This window comes from Pygoscelis adeliae, unplaced genomic scaffold, assembly GCF_000699105.1.
Source record: "Pygoscelis adeliae isolate BGI_AS28 unplaced genomic scaffold, ASM69910v1 Scaffold189, whole genome shotgun sequence".
NCBI classification, from domain to species: domain Eukaryota; kingdom Metazoa; phylum Chordata; class Aves; order Sphenisciformes; family Spheniscidae; genus Pygoscelis; species Pygoscelis adeliae.
The window spans coordinates 1,264,153-1,284,965 of NW_008825543.1; the positions used below are offsets into that span (position 1 = coordinate 1,264,153).

Below are 20,813 nucleotides of genomic sequence, written 5' to 3' on the forward strand. Positions count from 1 at the left end.
GGTACAAAGTGCGGACAACAATTGGTCATGTCCATGAAGAGGAGAGACAGAGCCTGGAGTCCTGTCTCTAGAAACAGCATTACAAAGTCCAAGACACGAAGCCTGGATTCACATTTTTTGATCTGGCATGCAGCCGTGACTCAGGAGGCTTTGGCAATAACACATGCAAGTTCCAACAGGCCCAGCTCTGTGCAGCCCTGAAGGTCAGGCAGAGCCAGGCTTTCAGCTCAGCAAAAGCAAGACAGCTTGTGGTTTGTCTCCTAACAGAGACTAGAGTTTAGGGTACATCTGTTGGCATTCAAAGGTCATGTCAAGCTTAAAAGTCTTAATGTTTTTTTGAAAAATAAAACAGCACAGCTTCTTTTCTTCTTTACCTTCTGGTTCCTGAGCCAGAATACGCCAACAGTATTTCCCAGGTTTCCTCCACAGCTACAAGATGACTAGAAACGCACTGGTTTTGAATCAAAGCTGAGGTCCTCACCTGAGTTAACTAGCCAAATCATTAAGAAAAAAAATGAGGTAACCTCAGAAGAGTCATGAGAAAAACGTGAGAGCTGGCAACACTGAAATTATCTTTATCCCTGTGAAAGCTAATGCTGCTAGTTTTGTTTGTTTTCATGGTTTTACACCTGGTTTGGGTTTTGGTTTCCCCCCTCTCCCCCCTTTTTCTGGCTATTTAGGGATCCACTGAAGATGAACAGCATATGACTAAAGGCACCTCCTTAATTGAAAGCCAACATCACCACCTGCTGCACTGCCTGGAAAAAACAACCGTAAGTAGCAACACAATCCTTTTACATCTTACTAGGTCTTTGTCCCTGGCCCAGGCTTCATATGGAAAAGATGTGCACGCAGATGCTCTGAAGTGGCACTCAGTTAGATATATTCAGCAGACCTACAAACTATGCCAGAGGGGGGCTGACACTCAAGCTCCCAAGAATATTCTGCAATGGGATAAATGCACTTTACTTCATTGTTTTCTTTAAAAAAAAAAAGTAATTACTGTGCAAAGGGATAAAGATGTGATTATCTGCTACTCCACAGTCATCTACACCAGTACAAAGTCAATAGCAGGTTGCTCAGTCAAGTTCACTTGAACGCAAATAACTTTTCAGCATGGGGTTAGGGAGATCCTATAAACAAGGTGTACATTAAGTTTAATTTCTTCAGTGCTTCTGAAAGAGAACTAAACTGCATTTGTCTTATGTTGTCAGTCACACATCACATATACTCGTCATTTGTGCTAATTAGTAATAAAGGACAGTTCTGCTGTCTTAAGAGGAAGAAGCTGCTGTCAGTGACTCCAAACCACAACCTGGTCACCAGTGCCAATGGACTGGAAAAAAATAACCTTTAGCCCTTTATATGGCACAGAGCAGACGAACTCTCTTAATGGGTTTAAAGGTTGCACATATCTTTTCTCACTACAGTTCTGGTTACAAGAGCAGGTAATTTATCTCAAAGCCAGTCAAGCAGATTCTATAACAATGACTTTTCCGTTTGCGTCATGCAAGGTGTTGGAATGAGAATTTTATTTTTCACTATTAAGTGATTCTGTATGCAGAAGTCTCTTGGAACATTTCAGATATTTGATATATATTTTTTACTTCCAGGTATATATAAAAGGTTCTGCAGTAAAGGAACACATTATCTATACCATGATTCATTCTAGAAAGAATGAAGAGAGGTTAACACTTGAAATATTCATGCCTTTTTCTATCTGCATCCATCATCAAATGTACTTTTGATTTCTGACTTGCAAGAGCCTTCTGTTAGATAAATCACCTTCACTTCCATAGTTTGGCTTATGCTGGAGTAACACCACTTAGGCTTCAGCGATACACTGGAAGATGACTGGTTAATTACAGTGACCTGCTGAGTACGGCTGGTTTATCACAATGAGCTATAAAGGTCACCATTCCAAGGACAGTGAACTGATTCTTCCTGTATCAATGACTATTGAATTTATTTTTTTAAGACTCATCTTGCCTTTACTTCTAGCAATTTTGGGTATTACATAGCAAGCAGATATTTCACAATCTGACTCTTTAGTTTAGAACTTTATGCTTAAAAGCTTCACCGCTATGACCCATATTTCTCAAGAATACTTTCATTTGGAAACTTTAACAAATTGGCTGAAGCAAACAGAAGCTGACAACCCTGCCCCCAGGCTCTGCCCTTGTAAGGCTCTGACTTTCTAAAGGCTTATAGAAATTGTGACCTCTGCACAGGGACGGTGGACATCTCTGGGAGCTGCACGTGTTGCTCCATTACTAATGAGCTGGTTAGGGTGCTGGAAGTAACATGGCCAAAGCATAGCCTAATTTGTGGAAGTATTAGCCGACCACACTAACAAAGCTAGATTGCCTCCAGCATGCAAGCCTACTCAGACAGTGAGTCTCAGTGGTTGAAAATGTTCCAAACATTGCTTTTTTCAGCAAAGAACGGCAATAACAGTGATAATTTGAATTTTTATTAAAACCTAGAGGGAGAATCTGCACAATATTGAATGTGTTTTCCCCCACGTTTTTCAGCCAGTTATTACCATGATGTTGCATCAAATCACGTAGCAAGATTGTACTCTGGGCTGAAATTATCAATCAAATTAGTTCAATCAGCTTATGTGAAAATTCTATAGTTCACATAATCTATTAAAATACTACACAACAGTTCTCCTCCCAAAAATTTAAATCATAGTAGAAGAATTTTTAAATACTGAAGAGTCATTTTGTAACCAAGTTGCAGGAATGGAATGAGGAATGTACCATGCTTGCAAACTTGTTTCAATGGGCAATTCACCTTTCCTTAAACTAGGCAGAAGGATTCTAAAAGTACATTATTTATTGTCATAGTATCTGCAGTCGTCGCTAGCATACAGCCTTACAATTGAATGGCTGTGAATGGCTCACAAATCTGGTGTGTCAGATGACAAAGTGACCCTAAAGTACTTCTAGCTGCCATAACAGAGGTTACTTTGTCATATTAACACAACAGATGGAGTTTGTTCAAACAAAAGGAGTTTTTTTCCACTCATTCCAACTCCCAGATCGAGTATGGACATTCACATGCCACGTTTTCTCCAAATGCTGAGTGCATCGAATCCAGTCCTTCAACCCAAACCTTTCTCCTGTGTTTCCACAGAGTATGATCAATACCCATACCCATTGGTGACGCAATGGCAATACAATTCCAATTCGTTACTTGTGAATCAGCAGCTGAAACTGTTTTCCTTTGCCTTCCGCTCTCAAAAGCTCAAAGTAATAAAATTGTTACCAGTTTTGTTCTATTTCCAAGAACATAACATTAAAAAGCTTAAGTGTGAGAGGAAGGAACAAAGGGGTCTGATTCAGGCAAGGTTTGGTGAAGAGAAGGTCCGGTTGCCCATTCAAACTTGAGTGAGCCAGCTGGAATGCTGAGGCAATAGATGCAATGCTGGGACTAAACTTCTGAATGCCGGAATGGACAATCAATTGTGTTTTTATCTTTTGTTGGCATGTTGTCCCGTAGGGATTGTCCTATCTTGTGGATGATCCCCTGTTATCTGTACGAACTTCCACCATCAAGGTATTTCCTTTTTAATTCAATCTGTTTTCTCTATGGTCTCTGTGAAGTGTCTGGAGAGTGTTTGCTTCCTTTCTCGTTCCTGGTCTTGTCCTTGGGAGTTTGTGCACGTGGCTCTTTTTGGCTATCCAGTGCTCTTGTTTCCTGTGAGTCATTAGTTGTTCCAATGAAAACCGATGGCTGCCTTCACCATGGTTGCTTTTGTTTCCCATCCTTTCTGATGCTGACAGGGACTGGATGAAGTATGTTCACTAGAACTACTTGGGTGTTCATACACGCACATCAGAGTTCGTTCTTTCAGGATTTCTTTGTTCCTTAGCACAAAAACTCCTCACAAATTCAGCTTTCTGAATTTCCTTCCCCTATACACTTCCCACTCTCACCTGCCACGTTTATTTCCACTCAGCTAATAGCACCCAATGAACTGCAGGTATGCTTTGCACCCAATAGCCAATACAAGCAACATCCTGCAATTCAGCTATATGTCAAGATGGTCATCTAAATACAACACAATCCTGTCCCCAGGGACAAAGAAAAAGGAGCTAAATCTTCTCTTGGGTTTCATAACCATGTGGCATCACAGACTTTTTGAAGCCACTTCTGGAATTCAGACAAAAATGAAAGGAAACTCAAACACAATATATTAACCATCTCAGACTACATAAGCAAGGCAGCATTGATAGACTATCATGCTTTTGTCACTGCAACAGCTTCCCTTATTCCCTTACTGATGGAGGAGAGCAAAATCTTCTCTTGGTTGCAGTGAGTGGAAGGGCAGAGTCATTTCTTCTAAAGATCTGCCTAGTGCAAATATTTTCAGGCACAGAGGCAGGGAGCATCTTACACAGGCAAGGGGCTGACACATCCCACCAACCTAGCAAAAGGTACCGTTGAAAACAAACTGCTGTTGGGCCAAAGCTGTTGGTGTCACCAGAGAGTAATGGCACTATTCTTTTCCCTGCCAGAACCACGAGTTCATAGATGAGCAACTGTTCGAGCAGAACTGCATGGAGAGCTCAATGCAAAACTATCCTTCTTCTCGGAGCCCCTCCTTGTCAAGTCACCACGGACTGACCACCTCCTGCTGTTCTCGCCGGAACAAGAAGACCACTCACCTTCCCCTCTCCAGTGTGCCAGCCACTCGTCTCCGGAGTATGCAGGAGCTCAGCACCATCCACATCCAGTGCAGCGAGCAGCCCTCACTTACAACAAGGTACAGTAAGTAGGCTCTTGCTGCTAACTACTGCATGCAAACCTCTGAAGTCGATTATCCACCTGAACGTTCTTGCAGGCCTATTCTCCAGCCAGGGAGAGGCGGCTAGTGCTGGGAGCATCTTTCTTCCCCTCCTTCTAATGACAGCCCAAGGAAAGCGGCTCCTAGCTGTTCCAGAAGAACCAGATCAAAGCTAGACTCTAGTGCAGCTCTTCTCTGGCCAGACTGGACATAGAAGAATGAATTCCAGCTGAAACCTGCCTATGAAGTGCTAATCACACAGGCAGGAGCCAGCAGTTCCCAGCTGTGAGCCACTCACCAAAGCTGGCACAGGACCACTTCACAGCCCACCTCCCAGATAGCCCAGTACTTCCAAGCCTTTACTGGGAGCAGGCAAAGACAACTGGTTAAATCAGTGTCTGTCAGCAAAAGCTGTTAGAGAGCTGTACACACTGACTTGGTCCACCAGGGACACTCACTTCACTGATTTTCATTGTCCAAAAGTCTAAATCGCAACTGTAAGCATCCCTGGGAAAAATTAAGGAGGAATTTCACAATGGTGTCTTAGTAGCTCTCACCTAAAAAGCCATTAGTGACACAGGTGAAGAAGTGTCTCAATAGAAAATTTTGAAATTTTCATTTTACACCTATCTTGCTGAAAAAATAATTTCTTCACCTTACCTTTCTTGCAAATATTAAATTACTTTTTAAATCCCCCTCAGCCCATGAAGCTTCTTGTGCACCGGGCTGGTTTTGAACTTACCATTCTTCTGCTCCCCACTCCTATCGAAGGGATCTAGAAACTGAAACAAAGCTGCCTTTAGGGCAGCAAGCAATTACTTTGTGCCAGGGTGCAGTCAGAAGGGCATTTCAGAGAATGAATTATGGATGAATAAGCACAAAACAAGTCTCCGGCTATTGCAGCTTTGAGATGACAATAGTTTAAACCAGCACCTGAAACAGTAATTCAGGGGAATGTCAACTATTCTGCCTATTTCAGTGGGTGCTAAATCAGTGAATATTTTAAACGTCAACACTGTTTGTTATTTCACTTGCTTACCAAACTGTGTAAGAATGGAGAGAGAAAAAAAGCTTTAAAGTTGTTTTTCATGTGGAATGCAACTAACTGGGTGTACTGGTTACCACTGGCAGAACCACCCAGTCCCTAAGACTGCCCCACTCTCAGCTTGTGACTGAGGCAACCGGGGAGCAGAATGGGTTCTGCCGTGTTCTTGGGATGCTTGAGCGATCAAGAAACATCCTCTTGGTGAGTCACTCCGAGATAACAACAGCAATAGCTTTCCAACTGGGAGCTTTACATTTTAAAAGGACAGGCCTTGTGTTTAAAATGAACGTGTTGGGCTGGTAATAGTAGACTCCTGTAGCTGTGCAGATGCACAGAAATCAACCTATCATTTTCCCTCTGCAATTAATTATAGGATGCAATTGATGCAGATCTAATAAGAATGCTCCCAGCTGCCAGATCCTTGAAACTACTGCAGAGAGATGAAAAAACAGAAAAGATCAAGGGACAGTGAATTTGAAAGAGGCATTTGAAATGCAAGGAAGACAACATCTCTTTCTCAGAAAGAACTACCTGTGCTCTGAAAAGATACAGTACACAGGGCAGTATATGTAATGTCCTCTTAATTAAACTAGAATTATGCAAGAATGAAATGGAAACATAGAATGATTTGCCCTGTGAAAAGCTGTATCCTAACCAGGGGGAATATTAAAAAAGCTTGGTGTAATCTGGGTAGAAATAAATGATGCCTTGCAGGAACCGGGGGGAACATTTAAGTGGAGTCTTCTGAATATTTCAGTGCCCTTAGTTCAGAGGAGTAAGATAATTAAGGACAACTACCATTCCCATCCTTTCTACTGTCTGGTTTTTTTTTTAAAAAAAAAAAAGCCAAACACTAAATTTGTTTTCTAGTCGTTCCAGTCTCAACATGAAATCAGATGATGGGCTGAGACCGAACTGCAAAACTGCCCAGATAACGACAGCCATCATCAGCATCCCCACGCCGCCGGCACTCACGCCAGAAGGCGAGAGTAGGCCTCCGCCCAGCAGCCCCAGCCACTCCACGAACATTTCCACCACCACCACAAGCAACATAGTCAAGGTCTCTGCCTTGTAAGACGTCTCATGCACAGAAGGAGGCTGGAAGACCAGTGCCCCTCTCCCTCCACACCTCCATGTTCCTTTCTTGCTGCAAATTGTGCCTGGATGGACCAACCTGACATTCTGTCATTGAATTCGCAATGGAGACCTAACGAGGCAGCTTTCTTCAGACTCGCATTCATGCTGTGGACTGAGGAAGGATTAGGAGAGGGAGGAAGAGGCTGGTTAAAGGAAAAACCTGCATGGAGAGCGTGTTGTGCCATGGTACAGGGTGAAAGTCACCTGCGGAGGCTGGAGGGAAAGAATCATCATGGCAACAAGAGCGTCAATAAAGAAAACGGAAATATAACACTGTGTATCGCAGCACCTTTTTAAAGGTTTTTAATGGATAATATTTATTCATGAGGAAATGACTGAAAAGGTGAAAAACAATGGATTTTGTGAATTTTTTTTCTTCATGGAGCAGAACCTTTAAACCAACCAAAATTTCACATTTTTTTTTCTTTTATAGGAAAAGATTTAGACAAAGAAGCCACCTGTCACAGAAACCTATTTCCATTCCTCTGTGTGTGTGCGTGCGAGTGTGCAGCAGAACCACATCAGAGCAACACTGAATTACAAAGAGCAGAGCATATTTCCATGATTGGGTGCACAGTAGGAAAATACAAGCATGTGTCAGCACATATATGTGCACACGCACACACACACACACAACTATTTCACCCTGGATGGCATTCTTTATTTAGACAATTTTGTATCCGCCTTTTAAGTCAATACAGTGCAATTGCAAACAGTGTGTTTGTCTGCTAATTATTGTCTGTGAAAACATATTTGTGGAAAAAAAAAAAAAAGACAGGCTTTAGTAGAGTTTTAGTCCCACATGGGTATCTGCTTTCTATTTTTGTTATCACTTACTTGTAAGAGTGTGACTAGACTACCAGTTCTGTATTTTTAAAAAGGAAAAAAAAAAGGTAGGATTCTTTTTTAATACTGTACACACAAATGGCAAAGAATGAGAAAGCACTGAACTCAACTGCATCAAGCATTCATAAGTCTAACAGAGGTTTCTTGTAATGTATACCCATGCTTTTTTATTTTTGTTTTCTATATACAAATTTCTTTGCTAGCACTGGACATACAACCATTGTAAATAGTAGCCAAATAATGTCTGGATCTAAACTTGATAATAATTAAGCCCAGAGCCAAATATCTTGCATGGACAGAGAGGTATTTGGCTTTTTCACAGTCTTAGGGCTCCAGTTGTCTCATCAATGGCTTCTGGGTTGCACTGGTTTTGGGGGTAGACTAGGTTAGCAGTTTTAGTTCTCCAGTGCCAGCACAGGACCTACAGCATGCATCCACTCGAGAAGGGGGAGCAGTACTGGAGTTTGGAAAACATTTGATAAAGGGTGGTACAGACAGCATTTTCTTTTTGCAGTTCTACACTTAGTTTGGGAAAAGTCACGCACTTCTAGTCAACCAAAAACTGAAGTAACACTGTGTGGTACTGCCAAGAAGCTAACACTTCTAACTAAGCTGTGGTCAGCCCTAGCACCTCTTTCTGAGATCTTTCTAGGAATGATTTATTGTAAGGAAATACACAGTCCTGAAACATAACTGATTTCCCGCCCCCCTCCCAGGAAGAGTAACTTTTTTCTTCCATTCTGCCTTTCTCAAGTCCCCTTTTCATAACAGGTGTGATCCACGAAGGGCAGAGTGAGGAACAACGTCACCCACCCTTTCACTTGTCACACACTGTTTGGCTAATTATTGTAGTCATGCACAAACGCCCCTTCCAGGCCCCATACACACCCACGAAAGGCGATGCACCTAGCCCCCAACAGCTTGTAGATGATAAGGAAACATTTCAAGTGTCCTGTTTCTGAACAGTGATTCTACCAACATTAGAGTTAAAAGAACTACTGAAAGCATGTTTGAGGCTGATTCAGCAAAGGGATGACTTTTTTTTAACATCTGTCATAATCTATCCTGATGTAATATTTATATACACATATACACGCATACACATATAAATACAGACACATACATGTATAGATAGATAAATAGACCTACATGCTGACTTAAACATATGAGCTAGCAATCTGCTTTGTTAGCGCTCCTAGCCTATTAGTCTGTAGAGTGGACTCAGACGGCTGATGCATTAACTCAATACCCTCCTTAGAAACCTACAACATTCTAGGACCATTAGGGCTACGGCTAAGCCTTCAGTAGCTGCACCAGCTGTAATATGTTACCCAAAACTATGTTTAGACCTGTTTTAAATGATTAAAATGCTCTGCCTTTGCTGCTTCCTGTAGGAGGTTATACTGCAGTTAATCTTACCATTACTGAGTTTTTCTTGATGTTTTAATTCAATCTTTCCTTTGCTTTAATTTTATTATTTGTCATCATCTGCTCCCCATCTGAACACCCTCACCCTTGTAGATCAGAGGCCTTGCTCTCCACCACTTACCACCTTGCAGCCTCATTTACACTGGCACAGAACGAGGGTTAAATGCTACCGTGCTGACAGGGTACAGTGTTCCTTCCAATGCGCAGGAGTAAACGACTACAAAGATTCAGGGACTCTACACGGATTCTCGGTGCTGCCTTTCTTATTCCTGATTTACTGTGGAGTGGTAAACAAGCCACTTCATCTCTCTGCACCCATTTTTTTATCTGTAAATAGTAATCATGGCAGCCCTTGTCTAATGCATTATCGGTGCATTTAATTGCTATCAATCAAAACGCTTTTTGGAAAAAAAAAAAAAACACAACATTTTTAAGAGGGGACAAAAAAGTAAGGAGGAAAGCCACTCCTTGGGATTTCTGGCTGGCTGCTTGGGCTCAGATTGTCAAGTTGGCCATGGCCTTTGTTCTTTTCCACGGAAGAGGAATCATTGTTATCCTTGCTCAAAAACATGTGGCTTGCCTCTTCTACCATTAACTTAGCGGGTGCTGCCCCATGCAGTCAGTACCTCAGCACAGACTTTCAGAGGATAAAGACAGACAAAACTGAGGCAGTCTGAACCTAGAGGACAGGGCTAAAAATATTTTTAATGGAGGCATTAGCTCCCTTTATACACTGATTTGAAGCAGACTGAGTAATGCTTCCTAAAGCACTTGAAAATATGCTTGTACAAAACCTCTCTAGATTTCCCAGCACAGCTACATCCTCACTATGAGAGCACTGTGCATTCATTGAAACAGCAAAGACAAGAATCTATCGCCATCGTATCAGTGGTTGGTTGGTAGGGCATAACATAGCATCCTTCAAATGAAACGCAGGGAAGAAGGGAAAGCATTTGCACAGAAGAGCATGGGAACGGCACTACAGCCACTTATTCCTACAATAAAGGGAGGCAATTAGCTTTACCAAACTCAAGGCTCTTTATAATCTTTAAATAGCAACTTATAAACCATTGCTGAGATAAGGCCAAGTCAATCCTGAAAATTCCTAGGCCAGAACTGAAGGATTTGGACCATTCTCTCCAGCGGTCCCCAGTACTGCCCTGTCTTACCAGCATCCCTCTCCCTTTCCCCACTGCCATGCATGCCCAGGGTCACACACGTACACTGATACGGACACCAAAACCAGCACGTACCCCTGCAATCCCCGTCATTCCTGATGCATATGGAAGGGGGCTTCTTCAGGTGTGGGCTACCTCCGGGAGGAGAAGCATCCAGAAACATAGGTAGGTTCTAGTCCTGATACCTTTCTGAAAGACAGGTGGTAGAAAACAGCCTGATTAGCAAGACTGCTCAACAAAATGTCAATAGTACGTTGGCAGTTCATTTCAAAAGCCTTCCCCCTCCCCCTAATTCCTTACGACTTTCTATAGTTTTAGAAAAGTTCATTAAAAACAGATAAAAATGGATTGTTTGTACAAAAAGCAAGTGGAAGGGGATTATTTTTTCAGTCTTTCACATTAAAAATATCAAAGGGGCAACACCTGTTTCCAAGCATTTTGTTTCTTTTCCAAAGCCTTTTCTGAGGGAAAAATATTTTCACAGGTTTTCAGCGTATTCCATTAACAGATTTACTCTCTTCTCACCCGGCATTGGGCTGCTAATAGAAGAAATCACACCCAGTTGGCAAAGAATTATGAGAAATATCTTTCACATCTAGGCTTTGACTTCCATCTACTCTTTCTAAAATCCACCTTTTACTTTCCTTTTCCTTAACAATCTTAAGGGCACCCGTAAAGAAGAGACCACAGATAACGCATCTTGGTACATAAAAATTAAAGAATTAAAAAACGTAATCCATCCTCCTCCACAAGATCCTTCACTGCAATATATGGCATTGCTTTCTCTAGATTAGATTCAAAATTCTCCATGGAAAGGACCCCCACCACTTCCCTGGAGAGCTTAGTCCAGACTAATAGATCTCAATGTCAAGGATTTTTCCCCTGCTGTTCAGCCATAATTCTTTCCTTATTTTTTCCTCTCTTGCTTGTTAAATTAGTCTCCTTTCCACATTGCAAGTTAGCTGCCCACAAGCATAAGAGGAACATAAAACCTTCTACAACAAATTCTTATCCCAGAGACTACTTCTGTCTACCAAATAAGTATCATTGTTAAAAGTGAACTGGGAAAAAGGTAAACTAAGTAACACACACGGCTTTAGTGCAGAATAAAGTTAATAGGTAATTGAAAATACATCCTTCTTTACAGTTGCCAGAAATACTAAATTTGTATCAATGGTACTTGCTTAACCTGAAACAGTTGACAATATACTAGTGCTGCAAACCAGCATTTATCATTCTAGTTTAGACAGCTTAAGGGGTGTGCATGAAAATCAGATTAATACCAACTAAAGCAAGCAGTTTCTTCAAATATTTTGCTTTTTTAAGTAAAGAGGTTGTAAACATGTTGTATCTTACATGTATTATAGAGCAAATTCAGTATATTAAAAATCACGTTTAATTTACGGGTTGCAAACATCCCTTGGATCGTGTAATATTTTTTCTATGTCAGACTATGGCAGAGTTACAAAGTCAGCATTCATGGATGGCTTGCAAACATCAGCAGCTTTGAACTGAAGACTTATTCCGCTTTTAAAAATTAGGTGAATAATGCACCTCTTCCACATAATTTGCCAATCAAATATGTCTTAACTGATTATTTTTTTTAAAAAATCACTTATTTTTCTCCAACACTTTAAGCAACTGCACTAGATGTGTGACTTCAGAGCTCAAGTTTCTAGGCTTCACATTTAACGATGCCATAAACACTCCTCATAATGGTTTTATCTTTCTAAAACTTTAAAAGCAAACAGAAGGTTGCGTGCACATTGATTAGAGCTAGGACAGTTAGCATCAGGAACCTGTGTTCTACTCCTGATTGTCTTGATGAATCATTAAGTGACCTCGAAGAAGTCATTTCACCTCTCTCTGCCAATTACACAAGCTGTATAGAATTTAATACCTCCTCTTTCAATAGGTGGAGCTCAATTCACAAACACCTACAAGATACCATAGAGAACTCTTGAGAAAGCGTACCAGAAAAGTACTGCTACTTCTGTTCAGAATGCAAAAACTGTGCCAGAAAAACGTCAGGTGGATCAGTCAAAAGACCAGGTGACAAAGAGCCTGTGAGAATTCCTTCTTGAGTTCTGTTCTCAGTCAATAGTCTGTTACTTTGTGTGTGTATGTGTGCACGTGTTTCTTTTCATTTTGATTTAAACTAGTGCTAGTCACAGAAGTCACGCAGCTGTCTGGGTGAGACGTTAACCACCGTATCGAACGCTCTTCTCCGTTCTGTTGCAACTATGACTGGGAGCTCCCACTGGCTCCTCGGACCAATGAAGTATCTTACAAAAGGCATGTGACGGTATATTTTTGATAAATCGGTAAGGCATTCCAATGCAACGGTGTTTTCTTTAGGAGTTTTATGTTATGAGAAGCTCTCAATCTTATTATTTTCTATTTTCGTACTATAAATGGGCTTTGCTTACCAACATCAGAGGACAGATACAAAATGTACTGTATACAACTGCAGGTAGCTTCATTTGAGAACAACTTTCTAGAAGAACCAAGTTTCCTGTTGTCTTCTTTTGGAATTGTAGTGCATATGTTGAAACTTGTATATCATTTACAGTATTGAGTCTTGTGCCACTGCTGTACCTGATGTATCCAATCTGGATTAAACAGAGTATGTGCCACAAATACCAAGATGATGCTGTAGATTTCTTCTAAAAAAAATTCTGGGAGGTTCTTTCGGAGAACTTTGGGTGTTGGCCTAAGCCACTTGAGTTGCATTTAAATACTAATAACTCTTACTTAAGCAACCGTTAAGGAAAACAGCAAGACGACCAAGATGTTATAGGAGAGCAATAATGCAGATACCTAAGTGCATCTCTTACAGTATCCTCCTTTTGAACATTTAAGAGTTGCAACAAAATTCATCTTGGAAACAAAAATCATGTTGTCATGGCCTTTCCAAACTATGCAGACAAAATCCAGGAGAGCCCCCTCCCTGAGGTAATTTGTGACACAAAGGGAGTAAGGCAGGGAAAAGAGTACAGAAAGAAAAATACTTCTAACAAGACATTTATTGTATTTAAAGAGCACACCTTATGCCTTTCTTTTAAAAGGCAATCTTGGCAATTCCCTTTAGGCCGAAGTCTTGCATTCTGTATTGCAGATAGGGTCAGCTTGTTTCAACCACAAAACAAGTAGAGCTGATCTCATCTTAACCGTACCAGAACGTGTCACTTAGAGGCATTATTTAAAACTTTCAAAATTCTTTAAGCAGAAATTAAAATGACTTATTAGGTGACTTCTAACACCCACCGAGTTAGAGCTGAACCGAAGAGCTTACAGACCACTTTTCTCTCCTGCAGTAAAGGCTGACACCCGCGAGGGGCCACCATTGCCCCGGCGAAAACCACAAACCCACCCAATGCTGGACAGCATCCTCGCTTGCCCATCTCGTGCTAAATTTCTACGCCACTCACGAGCTAAATCGATCTTACAATTCTCCTGTACAGTGACGAGAGTCTGAATTGTGTGGTATAAAGTTCAGACCCACCACTGCACAAAAAGGTCAGAAGTGCTGCCAGGGACACCACAGGATTTGCAGAGAATTTTGCAAGAACGTCAGGAACACTCAGGCAGCAAGTGATTTATGTAAGCCAAGTGAAAACATGTTGTATTTCTCAAAATGAATTTGAAAGCTGCTGAAGGTGAGCCATCAAGCATCCCTGAAGACATCCATTTCACCAAATTAAAGAAGCAAGTCTCCTTGGAAGTACAGTTCATAGTAGGTAGGAAGCAGTGCTTTTACTAAGAAAATTCCAGCCTTACTCTGCTCAAGAAAAAACAAACCAAAGCAAACAAAAAACCAGCACAGACTGTATCTGTTCTAGTGAACTTTGCGAAACCAAAAGACACTAGCTGAAGAAATCTGTCTCTATGATCCCAAACATACTATAGCTAGAGGATGAAGTTTAAAAATTAGCGTGGAGTCAACCCAGGGCCAATACCCTGAGCCAGCCATTACTCTCATCTTCTCCTGCTTCAGGACAGCTACACACAAAGCAGTGCAAGCCAAACAGGAAATGCCAATTAGTTTTAGTACTAATAGGTAATTTCATTTCTAATTAAAGCTTTCCTGTAAGTGTGGCAAGCCTGATATTGCTGCACCCAGAGGGACAGACCAATTATGATCACTGCACATTTTCTACATAATTAAACCATCCTCTACTGCACAGCTTGCCATACACCTAGCTATAGAAATGTTATTTACACAATGTTAATTAACTGGATTTAAATTAGCGATACAGGCATTGAGATGCAGGTTTTACTCTGCCACTTAACTGGCATTAAAACACCAGGCAGTGATTATATAAGAGAATTACAGAAAATGGAATGATCTCCAACGATAAACAGACTATTTAGTCTTACAGTGAATTCATCTTCACCCAAAAGTCACATGGAAGACAAGTCAAGCAAATAAAACTGGGGCTGGTTTGTATTTTCTCTCCTTACTAAGATTTCTTACGTGTAAGTGGCTGCCTTTCATCTTCCTTTGTTTACTTCGGATTGTAAAGATTGCAACTGAACATCCAGCTGTCTTTCATTTCCTTTTATTAACAACTTGTAACACCGACACTGGAATGCATGTAAAACATTTACCTAGACACAGCTTGCTTATGAAAAAGACAACATTTTTCTTCAATCCTAAACAATGTCTGCTTATGTTTGTCAATGTACTTGTAGACCAGCAGTTACGTTTTCACAGATAATGTCCATTCATGGTACCAACCAGCCCGTCCCTAACAGCAGTGTCAGTACATCAGTCACCACTTTTCAGCAGTTCCTGAAGATAGACCGAGTTGACATGATAGGCATTCATCCAGTTAAATTGTCTGTAACTTTTCCTATAGCGAGACACTGCAGCATAGTAGTTTTGCCACGCCTGATAATAAGATTTCCAGTAGTTTTTATAACTCCAAGTCTCATATGGAACACCATCATCCCAAGAGCTGCAGGAGCACTCATCTTCAGTTTTTCTCGCGGAAGGACTAGGGAATTGATGGCAATGGCTTTTCTTTTGTTTCGCGTTTTGTTTCAGAACTTTCTTTTTCACTTGATTTTGCTTTGGGACTTGTGATAGCTCCTGAGGCTTCTCTGGTGCAGGACAGAAGCCTGCATGACCCTGATGCATTGTGGGAACAGCATTCTTCTGTGTATCTGAAAATGCTTCAAAGCACGAGTTATTTTCCCTACTATTGGAGGAAGCCCTGGAACTGTACGAACCATCACTGTCACCAGACACAACACCATTTGCTACCATCTCAGTGTTACATTCCGCCTCTTTCCACTCTACACCACCATTTCTGGGGAGCTCACATTGTTCTCCTGGGCCTGAATAGCTTCTTAAAATTTCGACCTCTCTCTCCAACCCTTCTTTAATGAAATACTCATAGTCTTCAACAAACTCTGAGAAGTTCCAGGGGTTGTTCTGTTGGTTTTTGAAAGAAGACAAGCATGGAATTCTGGGAAGATTTTTTTTTAAGGCCTCCTCATCTGGAGATTGAGTGTTACGTTGTCCATCCGTTCTGGAAACAGTTTTGACCTGATTCCTCCGTTCTGTGTGGCAACTGGAAGTTTTGGGGTTTCTGCTACCTTTTTCTGTAATTGCAGAATCTGTGCACTTTTTAATCTGCTTTTGCTTCAGAGCCTTTTTTGGCCTTTCTACAGAAGAATTATCACCCGGAAGATCAGAAAGAGGCTGAGGTACCTCCGAAAAACTATTTTGGACAGGCTGCAGTACCGGTTCCTCTGGTCTAAGACACACAGTGTCAGAATTCACTGAAGTACCTGTATGTGTAACAGGTTTGACTTCTACCTCCCCATCTTCAAATTGATCCATCATTCCAGGAGGTATAGGCTCTGCACAAAAGGGAAACAAGCAGACACTCAGTTAAGTGCATCCTTCCCTCTAGAACTCAAATGAGTACCAAAGTAAAGCTTTGCAAAATCGCAGATAAGATGTTAAGACATGTTAAGTTAAGGCTACAAACCGACCCCTTCAATTCTTGAAAGAGCTCAAACAGCCAGAACATTTTCTTCATGGAAGGCATCAAAAAGCTGATCAAGACAAGGAGCACTGTATTACTTGTCACCTATTTTTCATATCCTACTTAACCAGATAAAAAATTAGAACTTATGTAAGAAGGTAAATGCTACATTTCTAGCAGAACAGCTTCTGGCAAAGCAAGGGTAGCAAATCTTCTGCTGTTTCAATTATTCCTCCCTTACTTCTCCTGCTGTATCTTACAGCCTGAGAAAGGCTTAACGCTGGATTTCTGGAAATCCAAGTAGTTATGTAGTTGCTTAGGCAACAGCTGGATGCAGAGTTCCTCTCCCTATCCATAGGCATGCACTAAGTTCATTTTCTATTGCTTCGCACAACTGCAGCAGTTATACAAGTAGTCATTAGCACAGAGGATGAAAAACCTGTACCAAAATTAATGCAACTTCAGCAGAGAAGATACATGTCAGTTCCCAGTGGACTTGTTTTGAATAAAGAGAAAACAACCAAAACAGCTGCATTCATAGGACAGAGCATACCTGGTAGAGGAAGAAGCTGAAGATTACATTTCTGAGCAATTTTCATCATCACGTTTTCCTCCTCTCCACGGCAGCAGTATGTCACAGATAAGCCTAGAGTTCCTGTGATACACAACAGAAAGTGTAATTACCTAACCAGAGCCAGTGAAGCTAGTGCAAGCTCAACAAATCCGCATGACTGTTTTTACCGAAGCGCCCAGCTCTGCCAATACGATGCATGTACGTTTCCCAGTCCACAGGTACATCCAGGTTGATAACCAGATTCACTTTTTCAGCATCAATTCCACGAGATGTCTTGAGAAAGTGAGAAGGAGAGAAGGGGATAAGTAACTGAATATGCTGAACAGATCTTTAAATAAATACAACACGTTTGAGAGTAACTGCTCATATAGTAACTTTTAGTTGTTACAATACACCATAAAGCACCTACAATTCTGAGCCAGTTTACAGTATTACATGTAGAATAGGCATATTGCATTGCAACCATGAAAATCAGGGATCATTCTTCTTATGCCTTCTATGTATCAAATACAAGCAAGCATGTTTCCCCCCCCCGCATCAAAAAATTCAACCAACAGCAGTAATCTTTTCATGACAGGACCTCAAACGATCAGCTGAAGAGAAAAATACATAAACCACAAAAGAGCTGAGAGTGCCTCAAGCATAACCACTGCTCTATTTAACGTTGTTTGGGATGTTACTATTGTGAGCATACTATACTAGAGAAACAAACTATTCCTTCCCACAGCTCCTGTCCAAAGTAAACAACTCTACTGCTCTGAAATATCTATAAGCTTCTGCAAAGCAACAGATAAATTAAAAATTATTTTTGAACCAGATGAGGAATAGGGGACAATTTCTAAGTTTCACAGTGACAATAAGGCACACACAGTGCTCAAGTCACATGCTTTATCAGTACATTTATGTTCTATTCAATTCCAAGTCAAATCTAATTCTCTGAAGTAACTTTATGTACAATACTCATGTATGCTATAAAATACTAACTCACCAAGTCTGTGGAAATCAGAACTCTACAGTGGAATTGCTTTAATTTAGCCATAGCATCAAGTCGTTGATTTTGATTCATGCTGCCTAGAAAGATAAAAATTAGAAACGCATTACATTCTTCACTTTTATGCCCCTCAAATTCTGGAGAACACTGCTTTGTAAAACTGTAGATGAGATGAGAAATAAGGTTGAGAAGCTTCCTCAAACATCAGTTCCAAATGAGTCAACAAAGAACAAACAAAAACTTGAAAATAAGGAAATCCATTACAAAAATAATTCTTTTGCTTGTTTTTAAAGAGAAACCAATTATGTAGATACTTAACCCGCCTGAACAACACTGACTTTAGGCAAGTTTTACTTAAACACGTAAGCCATAGAAAACCCTGTTGAAGTAAAAATTCAAGAGTTCCGATAAACATTAGGTGCCAGCGATCAGCTTTTATAGAGAAGCTAGAAATAAAGAAAGATTTAAATTCAGCATCTGCATTCCAAAGAAAAACTGCTTCAGCCTGCAAAAGTAAGTAAACTTTCTCTTTACAAATAAGCCAATGCACTCACCTGGACATTCATAAAAATGACTCTCAAACAAATTTAAAACAGGAAAGTTAATCAATGTAAGAATTAATTAATACTTAATTCCTAAAGACCTATGAAGATTCAAATGCTATTCTTAGTTATTCAACCAGAAGTCATGCAAACCAAGATTTAAGATTATTTTCCTATTTTAGGTCCTATTTATGCACAATTTCAATAGAATCAGAAAGCTTTGAATGGACTTACCTGAAATGCACTCAGCAGGAAAGCCTCTGGATGTTAGTATTTCAGCTAGATGTTGAGCCCTGACAGAACATACACAATGGAAATTGTAAATAAAACCGCAGACCTAACAACCCCTGTGCATTTCTTAACAGGCTGTTCTTTACAGCCAAGGACTACGCTCCAGACCTGTCACTTTCACGTTTACATCCAGAACAGTCACCTTACAGATGCAAAAGTACAACAGGGTATCGGGTCTCACTGTACTCTGAACAGTGTATGAGGTACCTTCATGCTAAAGCATTCCTTTATTTTCAGTATTTCATACTGCATTCCTCTGGCTGTATTTCAGATCTGAAATTTGCATACTGCTTTGAGACCTTAAAGAAGGTCTCTAAGTTTACCCAGGACTGGACATTACAACCACTGCATTCGACCACACTTCTTACAGATTTTATTTCAAATTCATTACCTGCTATGCAAATTTGAGAAGACTAAGGCTTGATTAAATGGAATCTTGCTGAACAACTCCTGTAGGTGCTGGGTTTTTTCCTCAAATGTTTTATGTGGAAGCGGATGGGAATTCACAATCTTGTAATACTGCTTCAGCCCTGAGCATGAAACCAAGAAAACTATCAGATTAAGGATTTCCATAAAAACATGCACGGTGCTATGCTGCTGTCAACATGTGTCACTGCAGCTAAAACAAAGACTTCAAATTTAACCAAGCACACACACGTGCCAAATAAGAACCTACAGGACAGGTTTTTCTTAAAAGGCTGAAATATTTTTTGAACGGATAGAAAAAACAGAAAGTTACATTCATCACTGATGCTTTAAATACATCAACACTGGAAATAAATACTTCATAAACTAACCAACTCACCTGTGGAGGGAAATTATGAAGAATCACAAATTTTAAAGGTACATGTTTTGGTTTCAGTACATAACAGTATCACTATAAATGAACTTCTACTTACCAATGAGACTTGGATCAGTAGGGTTCAACCTCACAAATGTTGGCTCTCTCATGTACCTGGTCAAAGCATTAGCTAATGATTCAGGATAAGTAGCTGAAACAGCAAGCATCTGTTTATTGGCTGGCAGTGAAGAGTAAATCCAACTGTGAGACAAAAAAATGGGAATGACTTACAAATATGTGTCTAATCTACTGATAAATGCATGAGAAATGTTTTTCTTACTTGATTTGCTCCTGAAAGCTGCCTTCTTCTAGAAGCTTGTCCGCTTCATCGAGAATGAAAAGCCGGATACTGGCTGTATTCAAGTAGTCCAACTCTATGAGCTGTTTTATTCGACCTACGTGTGAAGCAAAAAACAAAAAGTAACTTCAAAAATATTAATTGAAAGGTTCTAATGATGAATTTTGTAATTTTTAAAAATTAATGTTAATAAGCCTTAAAAAAAGAGGCATATTTGGAATAACCTCTCACTAAAAATACTTGGTCTAAATGTCTCCGGCACTGGCCTTTGAGACTATCCCTTATTACTGGGGGGAAAAGAAAAAAAAACAAAAACCAACCCAAAAAAACCCCAAAACCACCCAGATTGCAAAAGCACCAATTATGGCACAGTGAAGTATCACACGGTACCTGAAGCACAACAAAGCTCATCCATACCTGGGGAGCCAACTGCTATGTGGCACTTCTTTAGCCTGATTTTGTCCTGGTTCAAAGGAGTACCTCCAATGAAGACGTGGCACTCCAAGCCTTCCATTTTTATTCCGATAGTTGTGATTACAGCATGAATCTGCACAGCAATCTCTCGCGTAGGAGCCAAGATCAGAATCTGTAAGGGCCAAGGATTAACTCTGAAAGCTGCAGAACGGTTCCGAAGATTAACGCCCCGCGTCGAGTCGCGGTGATGTCAAATACTACGTCTCACAGGCGATATTGCCGTTTCCCCAAGAAAAAGAGCGATCCCCTCTCACAAAGCAAAGCCCCCCCTCCCCTCCGCGTACCGCTAAAGGCGGGCCGGGCCCGCGCGCAGCAGCAGGCCGGGGCCGGGGCTCACCTGCGTGGCGGGGCTCTCCGGCAGCACGGCGTCCAGG

The 20,813-nt window shown here is 40.8% G+C and overlaps 2 protein-coding genes across 3 annotated transcripts in view; one reads left to right on the forward strand and one right to left on the reverse strand.

Annotated features, from left to right (window-relative positions):
* KCND3 (potassium voltage-gated channel, Shal-related subfamily, member 3) overlaps positions 1–6,915 on the forward strand; it is a 122,593-nt gene extending 115,678 nt beyond the window's left edge. The window contains exons 4-7 of one of the 2 annotated variants that reach the window (XM_009331940.1): positions 681–773; positions 3,508–3,564; positions 4,527–4,774; positions 6,711–6,915. In XM_009331940.1, coding sequence (XP_009330215.1) covers positions 681–773; positions 3,508–3,564; positions 4,527–4,774; positions 6,711–6,915 — 603 coding nt within the window. The remainder of the gene's footprint in view (positions 1–680; positions 774–3,507; positions 3,565–4,526; positions 4,775–6,710) is intronic. The other variant, XM_009331941.1, reaches the window with a different exon arrangement.
* An 8,067-nt stretch (positions 6,916–14,982) lies between these two features.
* Positions 14,983–20,812, reverse strand: DDX20 (DEAD (Asp-Glu-Ala-Asp) box polypeptide 20; the record flags this gene model as incomplete). The annotated part of the gene is made up of 10 exons (XM_009331976.1): positions 14,983–16,300; positions 16,982–17,083; positions 17,170–17,275; positions 17,991–18,073; positions 18,770–18,828; positions 19,218–19,356; positions 19,726–19,868; positions 19,948–20,062; positions 20,383–20,551; positions 20,777–20,812. Coding segments are annotated over 10 exons (2,052 nt in total), but the record flags the coding sequence as incomplete, so codon positions are not given.
* Position 20,813: the final 1 nt, after the last annotated feature.